Genomic DNA, 11,367 nt, shown 5'->3' on the forward strand with positions numbered 1-11,367 from the left:
GCTCTCCCGCGACCCGCCTGTGCAGCCCGGCTCCGGCCCGGCCCGGCCCGGCTGCCACCCCTTGCCCTGGAGCCGGAGCCGCGGTTGCCGGGAGGGACATGGGCCCGGGGCATGGGGCCCCCCCCCGGAGAAATACACAGGTGCACACAAAAAAATACACACACACACACACACACAGGAACACACACATACACACACCCAGGTGTTCAGGAAACACCCACGCTCACCCAAACACACATGTGCACATACACAACCCAGGCCTCCATGATGCACACACACCCACAGCCCTTAGGGAAACTTCCTCAGGGAACGACCAGCTGAGAACAGACGTGGCTGTGACACCTCCCGTGGCCCTGGCTGCCCCAGCCTTACCCAGCCCCAGGTCACGAAGCCCCAGCCCCAAGAGGGGCTCATGCAGCTGCTCCCCCCTTGCCTGTAGCCCTCGCCTCTCCTCTGGGCCCGTGCCACAGGCCCCTGGAGCTCAGTGCCAGCCCTGTGCCTGGCCCACGGCTCAGGGCCAGCCCCAGGGACAGGCACCGGACAGGGAGGATGCCCGCCTGGAGATCTCACATCTGCCATCGCTCCCCTCTACCATGGGCCCCCCTGTGAGCTGCATGTCAGCCCTGCTCCCAGCCTCCTCCCTCACCAGCTGCTAGGGCCCCACCTCAGTGCTGCAGCCTCTGGGGAATTTCTAAAGTCCCAGAGGCAGGTAACGATACCCACCTTCCCCTCTGTGCTCACAGGTAGGAATTAGGGATGGGTGGGTGGGTGGGAAGCTGAGTGGATGGATGGATATGAAATGTGTCTGGGGGGGGGGGCTGGGATGATGGGTGGATGGATGGATGGACAGATGGATTTGGTGTGTCTGTGGGTGGCTGGAAGTAGGGTCCGATGGATAGGGATGGAGGACCAGACAGGCTCGTTCTTCTGTGGCCCATCAGCCCTGTCAAGACCCCTCTACACCTCAGTCTTCTTCCAGCACTGCTGGGGTGCCCCACAACATTGGTACAGGGCCAGAGGTCCCTGTATCCCCTGCTCCCGATGCACCACAGCCCAGAAGCGGCTGCAGCTCAACAGGCAGTTGGGGAAAACCAGAGCGTTGCTGTGTTAGGTATGAGACCAGCTAACGGGGGCTCCAGGCATCTCCCGTTACACCCAGTCCATGGGGTGTCAGCCGCCTACCCCTTTATAAGGGGTGCCCTGTAACGCTCAGCCTTCCCCTGTGTACCTCTACTCCTGAGTCTCCCAGACCCTTCCCAAACTAAGGGCTCTACTTGCCCAGTGTTAAGGGTTGGAGCTGGGAGCCAGAACCCCTGTGGTTTTCACTGGGCCTGAGCGGGGAATAGGGATGTTCAGGGGAGAACTGGGAGTGAGGACTCCTGGGTTCCTTCTCATCTCATGAGGCAAGGTCAGGTGCAGTGGAATAAAGCCAAGGGGACTGGGAGGGACTGGTGGGACAGGAGGCAGGTCCATGAGAACAGCTAACTTCACCTGCACTGCAGCGGTGGAGTTGTGGCGCACCTCTGGGCGGAGGTTTACGCACAGGGGGCTGTGGGTCAGGAGTGCAGGGCACCAGCAGGGCTGGGGGGGCGTGGGGCAGGGAGTGAGGGGAGTTTTCTGGGAAAGGGGCATAGGCGACTGGTGGCAGGGGCACAGGGGGGCTCATGCTCCCCCTGAGATTGGCCACCCCTGGCTTCTGTGGGCAATTACTGCTTGCCACACGGCTGCTGCCACCACCAGCAGAGTGCACGGGCTGCTGGGGAAGATGGATGTTCTAGATCATCCCCGTCCCATCCCCCATGGGGGCCTGGGCCTGATCCAAGGGCCCAAGCTGGCTTGGGGGTGGGGGCTTTTCCCTTCCAGCAGTGACCCCATTTTTCTCTCTTTCCACATCTGTAGAGGGTCTCCGGTGTGTTTTGAGTTTGCCTGGGCTCAGCTCCAGGAAAGCCTGATGCCCCCAAGGCCTTTGTATGATGTGCACACATGGAGCCAGAGACAGGGCAGCCTGGAGGCCTGGGCTGGCAGCCCAGAGAGTTTGGGACATAATACCTGTCCCACCTAGGAGGCTCCAGGCTTCCTTGAGAGGCCTGGCAGGCTGAGGGCTGGGTAGAGGGCAGGAACTTCCCCCCACATCTAACAGCATTTGAGGGGGAAGCAGGCTCAGGGGTAGGGTGGACAGTCCCCTGCGTCAGAGTTCAAGGGCACGCAGGTCAAAAACAGCCTGTCATTTGGAGTGATGCAGAGTGGTGGGTAGGTGTGGGGTTGGATGGATAAGTGCATGGGTGAGTGGGTTAATGGATCGGTATAAAAGAGACTGGCTGGACAGACTAGCACTTCCCTTTTCCCCCCTCAAGGCCCTACTTGCAGCTGTTCTCCATCAGGTCATGCCAGATGCTGGGCCACAGAGAGCAACACAGTGATTGACAGTACCAGAGGTGGCTCAAACCCCATGTGCCTCAGCCGGGCAGGTTTACCTCTGCCCCAGGAGAGCTAGGAGGGGTACCAGGACCCTCTTTCTGCCTGTGCACGGATCAGAAAGCGCCCTCAGCTTCTCCTGCTTTGGACGGACCCGATCAAGGAGATTCAGGTCTCATGGCAGCAAAATCATCTGCCCTGGCCTGGACTGCCTTGGACAGGGCTAAATGCCCAGGGCTCAGGCACTGCCTGATTGAGTTCTCAAGGGCGGCAGTAGTGTTGCCTTCCCATCTCCCAGGCACATCGCATGCCTTGGGCAGCTGGCTCTCTGCTTCGAGGGCCCAAGTCATGCCCTTCTGCTCAGGACATCAGAGTGGGTGGTACAAGCATCTGTAGCTTGTGGGGTCCTAGCTCTTGCAATTTGGCAGGACCCCGTTGTTCCACGGTGCGCAGAATGTTGCCTTGAGTGGTCTCAGGGTGCTGTTGTGTTGGATGCACAGGCCATGGGCATCTGCACACCCTGCACCCGCCATCCAGATCCCAAATGCAAACAATGCAACTAGGAACCATGCGTGGCCACAGCTCAGAAAGGTTCATTGGCGCTGAGCAGCCACCATCAGATCTGATGGTGGTCAAGCCAGCTCAGTGCTGCTTGTCCTTGATGGCCAAGACACCATACCCAGGTCCCATCCCAGTAGGCCTCTGCAAGGGATGGGTCTCCCAGGCCTAGCATTTACATTTGCATGGCCCTGTCTTGTGCCAGTCTCTCTCTCTCTCTTCAATGAGCTGTTTTTCTTGATGTGCTTCACTTGCCCAGGTTACAGATCAGCCCTTGGAGGTGGGAGCCGTGCAGCCCTGGCCTGGGGACACTCAGCCCCCTGGGGTGCATGGGAGTGGGGCAGGGAGAGCTGGGGCTGCTTGTCCTGTTACCACTGAGGCAGACTCTGGGGTGGGGGAAAGGCTCCTGACGTGAGCACAAGGGATACAGGAGCTCCCAGGGCCACGGCCTCAGAGGCTGCAGGGCTGGGCACAGAGTAGGACCTACCCTGCCCTTGGCACAGGGAGACAGATGCTGAGACCCACCTGTTCACCCCCTTGGGGCAGGGAATCTGACCCCTGCTCCCCCCATGACCGCACATGCTCCATGGCAGCCCCTGCCCACTGGGGGTTGCCAAGGCCAGGTGGATCCAGGGAGCCCCAAAACACAAGGGGCACCTTCCCTTTGCACCAGGCACCCCAAGTGCCAGCACAGGGGCCTAAGACAGTATGCATCTCACCCCATCTCCCACACCTACCTAGGCACTGTAGTTCCACCCCCAGCCCTAGGACTGCATTTCCCATGATGCTCAGGGACACTGCAACAGTGCATCATGGGAGATGGAGTCCACTGAGGCACAGGAAATAATGACAATCCAGGAGCAAAGGGTCAGGCTTTGGCATCCAGCCTTTCCCTCCCAAAGAAGGGGCAGCAGGGGCAGAGGATAACCCAAGCATCCCAGGCACTCTGGGACACCCCTCCAGCCTACTTCCCCTGGCAAAGAGCATTCACCCCCACCTCAAGCCTTCCCCTTGGCTCCTGCAGGAGCGGGGGCTTGGAGCACTTCGGGCTCTGGCCCACTGTAGGTGAAGGCTAAAATCCAGCTTTGGCCCTGAGTTTAGGGCTGGAGCTGAGCCATCACCTGGATGCAATGGCTTATTTAGCAGGGTAAGGGGAAAACCCCTGAGGGGAAACCTACCCTCCAGCATTTGCCCCTGTGCCTGTTCCCATCATCCCCTGCTTCCCTTCCCCCTCTGGCTCTGGTTCCTCCAGCCCAGCTGGGAGCTGCTGCCCTGCCTCCTGGGCTGGGGTCACGCTGCTGCTGCCAGCTCCTGGGCTGGGCTGGGCTAGGCTAGGCTGGGCCCACGCTGCTGCTGCCAGCCCCAAGAGGCAGAGCTGCAGCAGGAGGTAAGGGTGGATGGGCAGAGTATGGGGGCAGGCGCAGGGGCACGGAGCAGAGGCTTTCACCGACCCAGTGCCGGGGGGATGACAACACATGAACAGAGGTGGCCTCCCACAAACCAGATGTTGCACAGGAAAAATGACGGCCCACTGAACACCTCTGGGCATCTTAAATCCACAGCTATCCAGGACTCAGGTTAAACACAGTCCTTAGGGCAGATCAGGGAGAGAGGCACCGCACACCTGAACCTGACGCTTGGGGTCCGTGCGTGCGATGGAAGAGGAACCCATCCCCTGCGGGGCAACGTGGCACCACGCGGGACACACACGTGCATCAACAGAGACAGGCCCACAAAGCCACACAACTGCCACAGGGACCCCCTGCCGAAAAACCCCACACCCTGCAGGAGCTGCATGAGGGGAAAAGGGCTGAAGGGCCCTAAGGCTACACCCCCAGGTGGGTAGAGCCCTGCCAGGCCTGCCCAGCATCCCTGAGTGGCCATCGCTGCTGTGGGTGTAATGCAAATGTTTATTGAGAAGTAACTAGTACAGAACACCCCCACATCTCCGTCCCCACAAACGTCCCACCTTGGACACCCAGGAGCATGGTTTCCCGCCCACCACACGCCTTGGCTGTGACTGGCAGAGCCCTGCCTCTGAGGGTGCAGCGGCTACTTGGCTACCCCCTCACGGGTGGGATCATGTAGCCCTGCCCAGGTGGGCATGGCCACACCCCCATAGGTGTGGGCACTGGTGCTAGTAGCTGGCCCTCTTGTCGGGTCCCCAGGCAGCTTCTCTGCAGTGCGGCCAGCACGGCTCCGTCCTGGGGCAGGACCTCAGTCCCAGGCACACTGCTGGTGGTGGCGCTGGAGAGCAGAGGCAGCCAGGGTCCAGCGCTCCAGCCACTGGGGCAGGGTGAGGCCCAGGCGTCGGCACTCCGGCAGCACAAACTGCCCCGGCTGCTCCCACCTGGGGGGCGGGGGCGGAAATGGAGGGGTCAGTGGGCTCCTGCCCCACTCCCAGCACAAGCCCCACCCCCTCTGCCCTCCCCAATTCGACACCTCGTACCCCCACCCACACCCAGACGGGGGGCGGTGGACAAGATCCAGCGCCCCGTCCTTGCCAGACACGGCCCCAAGGCTCTACCATGTCCCCCCACTTCAGGCTCCTGCTACACGTGACACATATAACCCAGTTCACTGGTGAATCGCACCATGAATTCAGACTGGTCAAAACTGGTTTCCATCCAGCTATGATTTGCACCGGTAGCAGGGGCCTTAGGAATCATGCAGACCCACCCCCTGCCATACCAGGGGCACGGCCACTCTGCAGGGGGTGCGCAGGGCCAGCTTCCTTGGCCCCGTCCCCTCAGAGCAGCCCTACACCCAGATGTCCCGCCCCACCCCTGCCCAGCATGCAAGGTCTCCTCACCACGCATCCACAGCAGCCTGCAGCTGGGGCCAGTGCTCGAGGCGGCGCTGGCACTGCTCCGTGACACGGCGTACCTGCGGAGCCAGGGCATTCTCCTGCTCCTGGTCGTGCTCTCGTACGGCTCGCACCAGGGCTGGGGACACAAGTGCAGGATGAGTCCCACCGTGCTGAGACCTGGGGTGCTGCACTCTTGTGGCAAGGGCTCCTGTGACCTCATGAGTGCTGGCCCCATGGTGGCGTAAGACCGCAGCACGGGGATACTCCAGCCCCTCCTGCCATGGCTCCGTTCCTCCTTTTTCTTGTGCGCGCTCACCTTGCACGTCCTCATCCCCATGCGAGGCCTGAAGCCCAGCCAGTGCCCGTGCCTTGGCACCCAGCTGGACCCGGAGGTGCCACACATCCTGCCTCAGCTCCACCGCGTGCGCCAGGAGCTGCTCGGGGGCCTGCGGGGAGATGGGTGCAAAGGCACTGGCTCTGCCTCCAAGTGCGGGGGGTAGAGCCTAGCCTGCTGGGGATTTCAACCCCCGCTTGGAGGAGCCCAGGGAGTGGGGCAGAGATACTCACCTTGTAGGGGGGGAACCCCAAGCTCTGGCACATGCCCAGGAAGGGGCGGGGCACCCCAACCCCTGCCCCCACCAGCCAGTGGAGGGACAGCTGATGGCATGAGGCTGGTGCTGACCTGGGAGGGAGGGATCGGGGTTGTACCTCTGACTTGAGGCCCTGCCCCTCACCCACCTGTGAGCCAGAGCAGGGATGTGCCAATCATCCAGGCTCCCAGCCCCCTAGCCCTGCCCCAGAGACCCCAGGCATCCGGTACTCACCCCAAGTGGCGGCACAGAAGGACAGGCAGGGCGATGGCCCCAAACTGGCCGAGCTCTCGCTCAACACCCCCCTGCAGGTGCTGGCACTCCAGGGCCAGGGCCTCCTCAGCCCCTGCCAGGCGTCCCTGGGACCAGGCCCGCACCTGGGGGGAGACAGGGTTATCGTGGCTCCTCACACCCAACCCACAGCCCCCTCCCTCCCACTCTTAGTCTTGGGGGGGGTCTCTGATCTCTCACCTCAGCCTGGTGCTTACGGAGCTGGGACTTGATGAATGAGGTGCCCTTGATCAGTGCCTGGATATTCTGCTGCTTCTCATCCTGAAGGAACAGGATCAGGCTCAGCCTGCAGCCCCCTACAGCCTCTCCACCCTGCTGGTGACCCTCACTCCCAGCCCACAGCCCCAAGTCTATCTCCAGCCCTCCTGCCGCTATGCCTCACTCCTAACCTGCACCCCCCTGCCCCCTCTCCATCCTGTCAGTGCCCCTCACTCCCAACTCGCAGCCCTCTGCCCCTGCCCCCAACTCACCACCAGAAGGCGGAAGTCCAGGATCTGCTGCCGCTTGCCCTGCAGGGCCTGCAGCTCAGCCCGGCGGGCACCTGCCTCCTGTTCCAGTGCACGGCAGCTCCGCAGCAGCCCATCCCGCTGCCCAGCCAGGCGCACCACCCGCAGCTCCAGCTCCAGTGCTGCCCTAGGGGGTGAGGGGCAGGAGAACAATACATGGGGGAAGAGAAGCAGGTGCTCCAGGGCTGGGGAAGTGCCTGACAGGCAATAGAGGCCTCCCTCTACCAGGGGGTGCTCTTACCCAGCAGCTGGGGCCTGCCCTAGGCAACACAAAGACCACCCGGGGTATAAGGGGCAGTAACAGGGCATGGGGCTGCAAGTTGGGAGTGAGGGGCACCAGCAAGGCAGGGAGGAAAGGCAGGACACAAGAGGGCAGGTACCTGGCAAGAATGGCACGCTCCGAGCCATCAGCCAGCAGTCGATGGGCCTCTGCCAGCCGGACTGCCAACTCCTCCTTCAGGTGCCGGCACTGTGCGTGCAGGGACAGCTGCTGGGCCCACAGCGCCTCGCACTGGCCCCAGCCTTCCTGGGGAACAAAGCATACTATAATCTCCCTACATTATAACCATCCCACAAACAGGTCTGGCCCCCTGACCGACCCCCAGGCTTTGGAGGACATAGCACCAGGGACCACGCCCCACAGACAGTCCCACCAGCTACATCTCCTAATCCAAGGACCCCGGTGCCCAGCACCAGCACCCAGAAATCCACCCCCAGTCCCAACACGGCCCCCTCCAGCATTTCCCAGCCCTGCCCCTGCTGTTCCTCAGCCACTTGGTGCATGCCCTTGCAACCCACATCCATGAGATCCCCACAAATCCATATTACCCTCCCCCCCATTTGGGCACCCCAGCCCTATCATACAGCCCTGCACCACCTACATACCCCCCACTCCGCACTGCACCTACCCTCAGCTGCTCACCCCCCACCCCCTGGCTTACCTGGAGCAAGCCCCGGACAGAGGGCAGGGCCCCAGCAGATGCAGAGAGATCTTCCAAATGAGCCCCGTGGAGCTGGAACCTGCAGGGAGGAGTGGGCTGAAGCTGCAAGGCCAGGGGGCACAGATAGGGCACAATCCGTTCCCCTTCCCCCACACCCTGCAGGGGCCTGCACAGCTGGGAGGGAACCAGGTGGCAGCACTGCCTGCTTCCACCAGGGGCTGTAGCAATACCCCTGCAATGCAGCCACCTCCATCAGGGGAGACAGGCCCCAGCCCTGGCCCACACCCAACCTATCTGCAGCATGGGCTGACCACTAGGACCATCCAGACCCCAAGAGCAGGGCGTGCCTGTGGCCCGCCCCATGACCCCAAGGGCCTCCCTGGTTCCCACCCCCCGGCACACCCACTTGAGGGCCTGGATGTCACGGGGAACATCAACATGGTGGGTCAATTCCTGCAGCTGCCGCATGTCCTCCAGCGCCAGGTGCTGCAGCGCTGACAGTAGGTGACCAGGGGGGTGGGAGCTCACCGTGTCCTAGGGGGAAGACAGATGGGGTGGGGGTTGCAGGGGGGCTTGGGCAGGCCTCCACAAGGGGCCGTTCCCATCTGCACCCCCCAGATGTGGGGCTAGGGGGTCCCCTGTCGCAAGCCCCATGGTCCCAGTACCTCCACTGCGCTCAGCCAGTGCTGGTAGGAGGCATCCAGCAGCTCCGTGTTCATCCTGCTACTGCAGAGAGAAAGAGAAAGAAGGGTCACAGGGGAGGCAGAGCAGGGGGCAAGGGATGGGATGGTTGGGGGCTTACTGGAGGATCCCTGCTGTGTCATGCTCCAGGAGGGTCTTCATGAAGTCAGCCCGGAGCTGACAGGCTGCCCGCACAGCCCGCTGCAGAGACACAAATGGGGAGGAGGTCAGCAAAGCCCCAGGATCCCTCACACCTCCCAGGTGGGAGGAGGGTATTTCTGCCCCTGGCTCTTCTCCCTCAGCCCACCAGATTCCCCAGGGGACCACTAGGTTCCTCCCCTGCTGGGATGTGACCACCAGCAGATCCCGGCAATGTACCTCCATTAAACTGCCTCCCAGCAGGCAGGTCCTTGGCTGCTGCCGGAGCCCATGCCCCCTGCCTTGGCCCTGCTCCAACCACCAAATTCCCTGCCCACCCATCTCCCCCAATCCTCTCCAAGGATCTCCAGATCCCACTCCTGACTGCTCTACGGCCACTGAGTCCCATGCTCCCCAAATACCAGATCCCACATGCCTTTGCATGGGATCCCCCACACAGCACCCAGAGCCCAACACCCCCACAATCACCAGATCCCACCACCGGACCTTCACTGGGAATCCCAAAGTGACACAACTAAGTCCCAGTCCAGGAGGACTCTGCCCATGGGATCCACCCCTCAGCCAGTGCAGTCCAGGGGACCAGACTGCGCCCCCCCGACCAGGATCCCCACAACCCACCAGCGGCTCAGGCTCTGGAACGGGGATCGCGGGGTCCAAGCGGGGTCCGGGCAGCACCAGCTCCTCCTGTGCCTTCCTGCAGGGCCGAACAGGCCGTGAGGAGGGGGCAGGGAAGACAGAGACCCCTGCTCTTCCCCCATGCCCCAACCCGTCCACTCAGGGACCAGGCCCCCCAGGGATCCCACACCGGAACAGAGTCCAGCACCTGGCTGCAGGGCGGAGCCACACAGGATTCTGGGAAACCACCCTCAGGCCTGCACCCATGAGGAGCAAAGGATGCTGGGAAACTATATCCAAAACAAGCAGGCCATTGGTCCACAACCCCCTAGGAAGCAAAGCATTCTGGGAACTGGGCTCCTAGGGGGTACCTAGAAACGTATAGATTTGAGGAGCAAAAGATGCTGGGAAACTGCTCCCAAGAGAAGCAGGCCTCGTGCCTACAACTTCCTGGGGAGCAAAGGATTCTGGGATACAGTGTACAGCCCCCCTGCCCCCCCCCGCCAGCCGACGTGAGGGGTCGAGGCTGCCCAACCTGCCAATGTCCTGCAGCCGCGTGAGCCAGGCGCCAAGCTGGGCGGCCCCATCCTGCAGGTGCTGGCGCTGCCGGGCCACCCGCGCCATGTAGGCCTGGAGCAGCAGCGCCCGGCGCCGCGCGTCCCACACCTGCTCCTGCACTATCGCCAGGGCCTCCTCTGCGAGGAGGGAGCAGTGTCAGCACACCCGCCCCGCCCTCCCAAGCGCAGCAAGAGAGCCCAGGCGTCCAGACTCCCCCCACCCCGCCAGCCTCAGGTCTCTTCTCAGAGCTAGACAGAACCCAGCACCCAGACGCTAAACCCCGGCCTCCGCTGCCCTCCCAGAGCGGGGCAGAACCCAGGCGCCGGGGCCCCCGGGCCCCCTCACCTTCCGCCTGGAGCTGGCGCTGGGCGCTCTCCACCTGCAGATCCAGCTGCTGCTGCTCGGCCCGGAGGCGGGCGATGTCCTGGGTCAGGCGCTGGCACTGCTCCCCCTGCCTGGTTGGCGCCCCAGGCTGGCCCTGAGGGAGGGAGGGGTTGGTTAATGGTGGGAGAGGGACCAGGCCAACCCCTCCCCAGGGGCTTCAGGAAGGACCCAGCAGCCTCATGCCCCCACGTCCCCTCAGCACTCACCTTGGCTTCCTCCAGGTGCTGGTACCTGGCCATGTCCTGTGTTAAGGAGCTGAACGGACAGACAAACCCAAGGGGGGGGGGCAGTCAGGCCCGGGAGACAGAGCCTGGGACAGGTGGGCCCAGGCCAGGGGATGGACCTGGGGCAGCGTATGGGAAGGGGCAGGGCAGAGAGGGGGGAGGGGGCCAGGAGGCAGGATACCACAGCAAATTCCCTTTGATCTTCTTCACGGTCCTGAAGAAAAAGAAAGAACTGCTCAAGGAGCGACTCTGACCTGGGTCCCTCCTTGCGCGCGGGGGGGCAGGAGCATAGGACCCTGGGTGCACCCCCCATTGGGGGGGTGGAAATCTGGGGGTCAGAGGGGAAGGAGGGCCTGAATGTCTCGGTCCTTCCCTACTGGGAGGTGGAGACAGATCTGGGGGGTCGGAGTGGGGGCTGCAGGAGCCCAGATGCTGCCCCAGGTATTGGGGGCATGCTGGGAGCCTGGACCCCTGGGTTCCCACCCCAGCTGGGGGTGGATCTGGGGGTCACAGTGGGGGGTACGTGGGGCCCAGACACCTGGGTCCTTCCCCACTGGGGGGTGCAGAAGGATCTGGGGCAGAGCAGGGGGCTGCAGGAGCCTAGACAAGTCAATACTTGGGAGGCAAAGACAGGGA

At 62.9% G+C, this 11,367-nt stretch overlaps 1 protein-coding gene across 1 annotated transcript in view; it reads right to left on the reverse strand.

The window, feature by feature from the left end:
* Positions 1–4,869: 4,869 nt before the first annotated feature.
* Positions 4,870–11,367, reverse strand: part of HAUS5 (HAUS augmin like complex subunit 5) — a 7,835-nt gene continuing 1,337 nt past the window's right edge. Inside the window, exons 3-19 of the mRNA XM_025195652.1 lie at positions 10,913–10,945; positions 10,714–10,738; positions 10,469–10,601; positions 10,101–10,260; positions 9,569–9,644; positions 8,913–8,992; positions 8,776–8,836; positions 8,517–8,644; positions 8,111–8,189; positions 7,550–7,695; positions 7,134–7,296; positions 6,844–6,924; positions 6,607–6,749; positions 6,350–6,464; positions 6,099–6,228; positions 5,786–5,918; positions 4,870–5,323 (exon numbers count right to left, since the gene is read on the reverse strand). Of these exons, the coding sequence (XP_025051437.1) occupies positions 5,191–5,323; positions 5,786–5,918; positions 6,099–6,228; positions 6,350–6,464; positions 6,607–6,749; positions 6,844–6,924; positions 7,134–7,296; positions 7,550–7,695; positions 8,111–8,189; positions 8,517–8,644; positions 8,776–8,836; positions 8,913–8,992; positions 9,569–9,644; positions 10,101–10,260; positions 10,469–10,601; positions 10,714–10,738; positions 10,913–10,945 (1,819 nt within the window). The 3' untranslated portion in view covers positions 4,870–5,190. The remainder of the gene's footprint in view (positions 5,324–5,785; positions 5,919–6,098; positions 6,229–6,349; positions 6,465–6,606; positions 6,750–6,843; positions 6,925–7,133; positions 7,297–7,549; positions 7,696–8,110; positions 8,190–8,516; positions 8,645–8,775; positions 8,837–8,912; positions 8,993–9,568; positions 9,645–10,100; positions 10,261–10,468; positions 10,602–10,713; positions 10,739–10,912; positions 10,946–11,367) is intronic.

The sequence above is a fragment of the Alligator sinensis genome, unplaced genomic scaffold, assembly GCF_000455745.1.
Source record: "Alligator sinensis unplaced genomic scaffold, ASM45574v1 scaffold1446_1, whole genome shotgun sequence".
Classification (NCBI taxonomy): domain Eukaryota; kingdom Metazoa; phylum Chordata; order Crocodylia; family Alligatoridae; genus Alligator; species Alligator sinensis.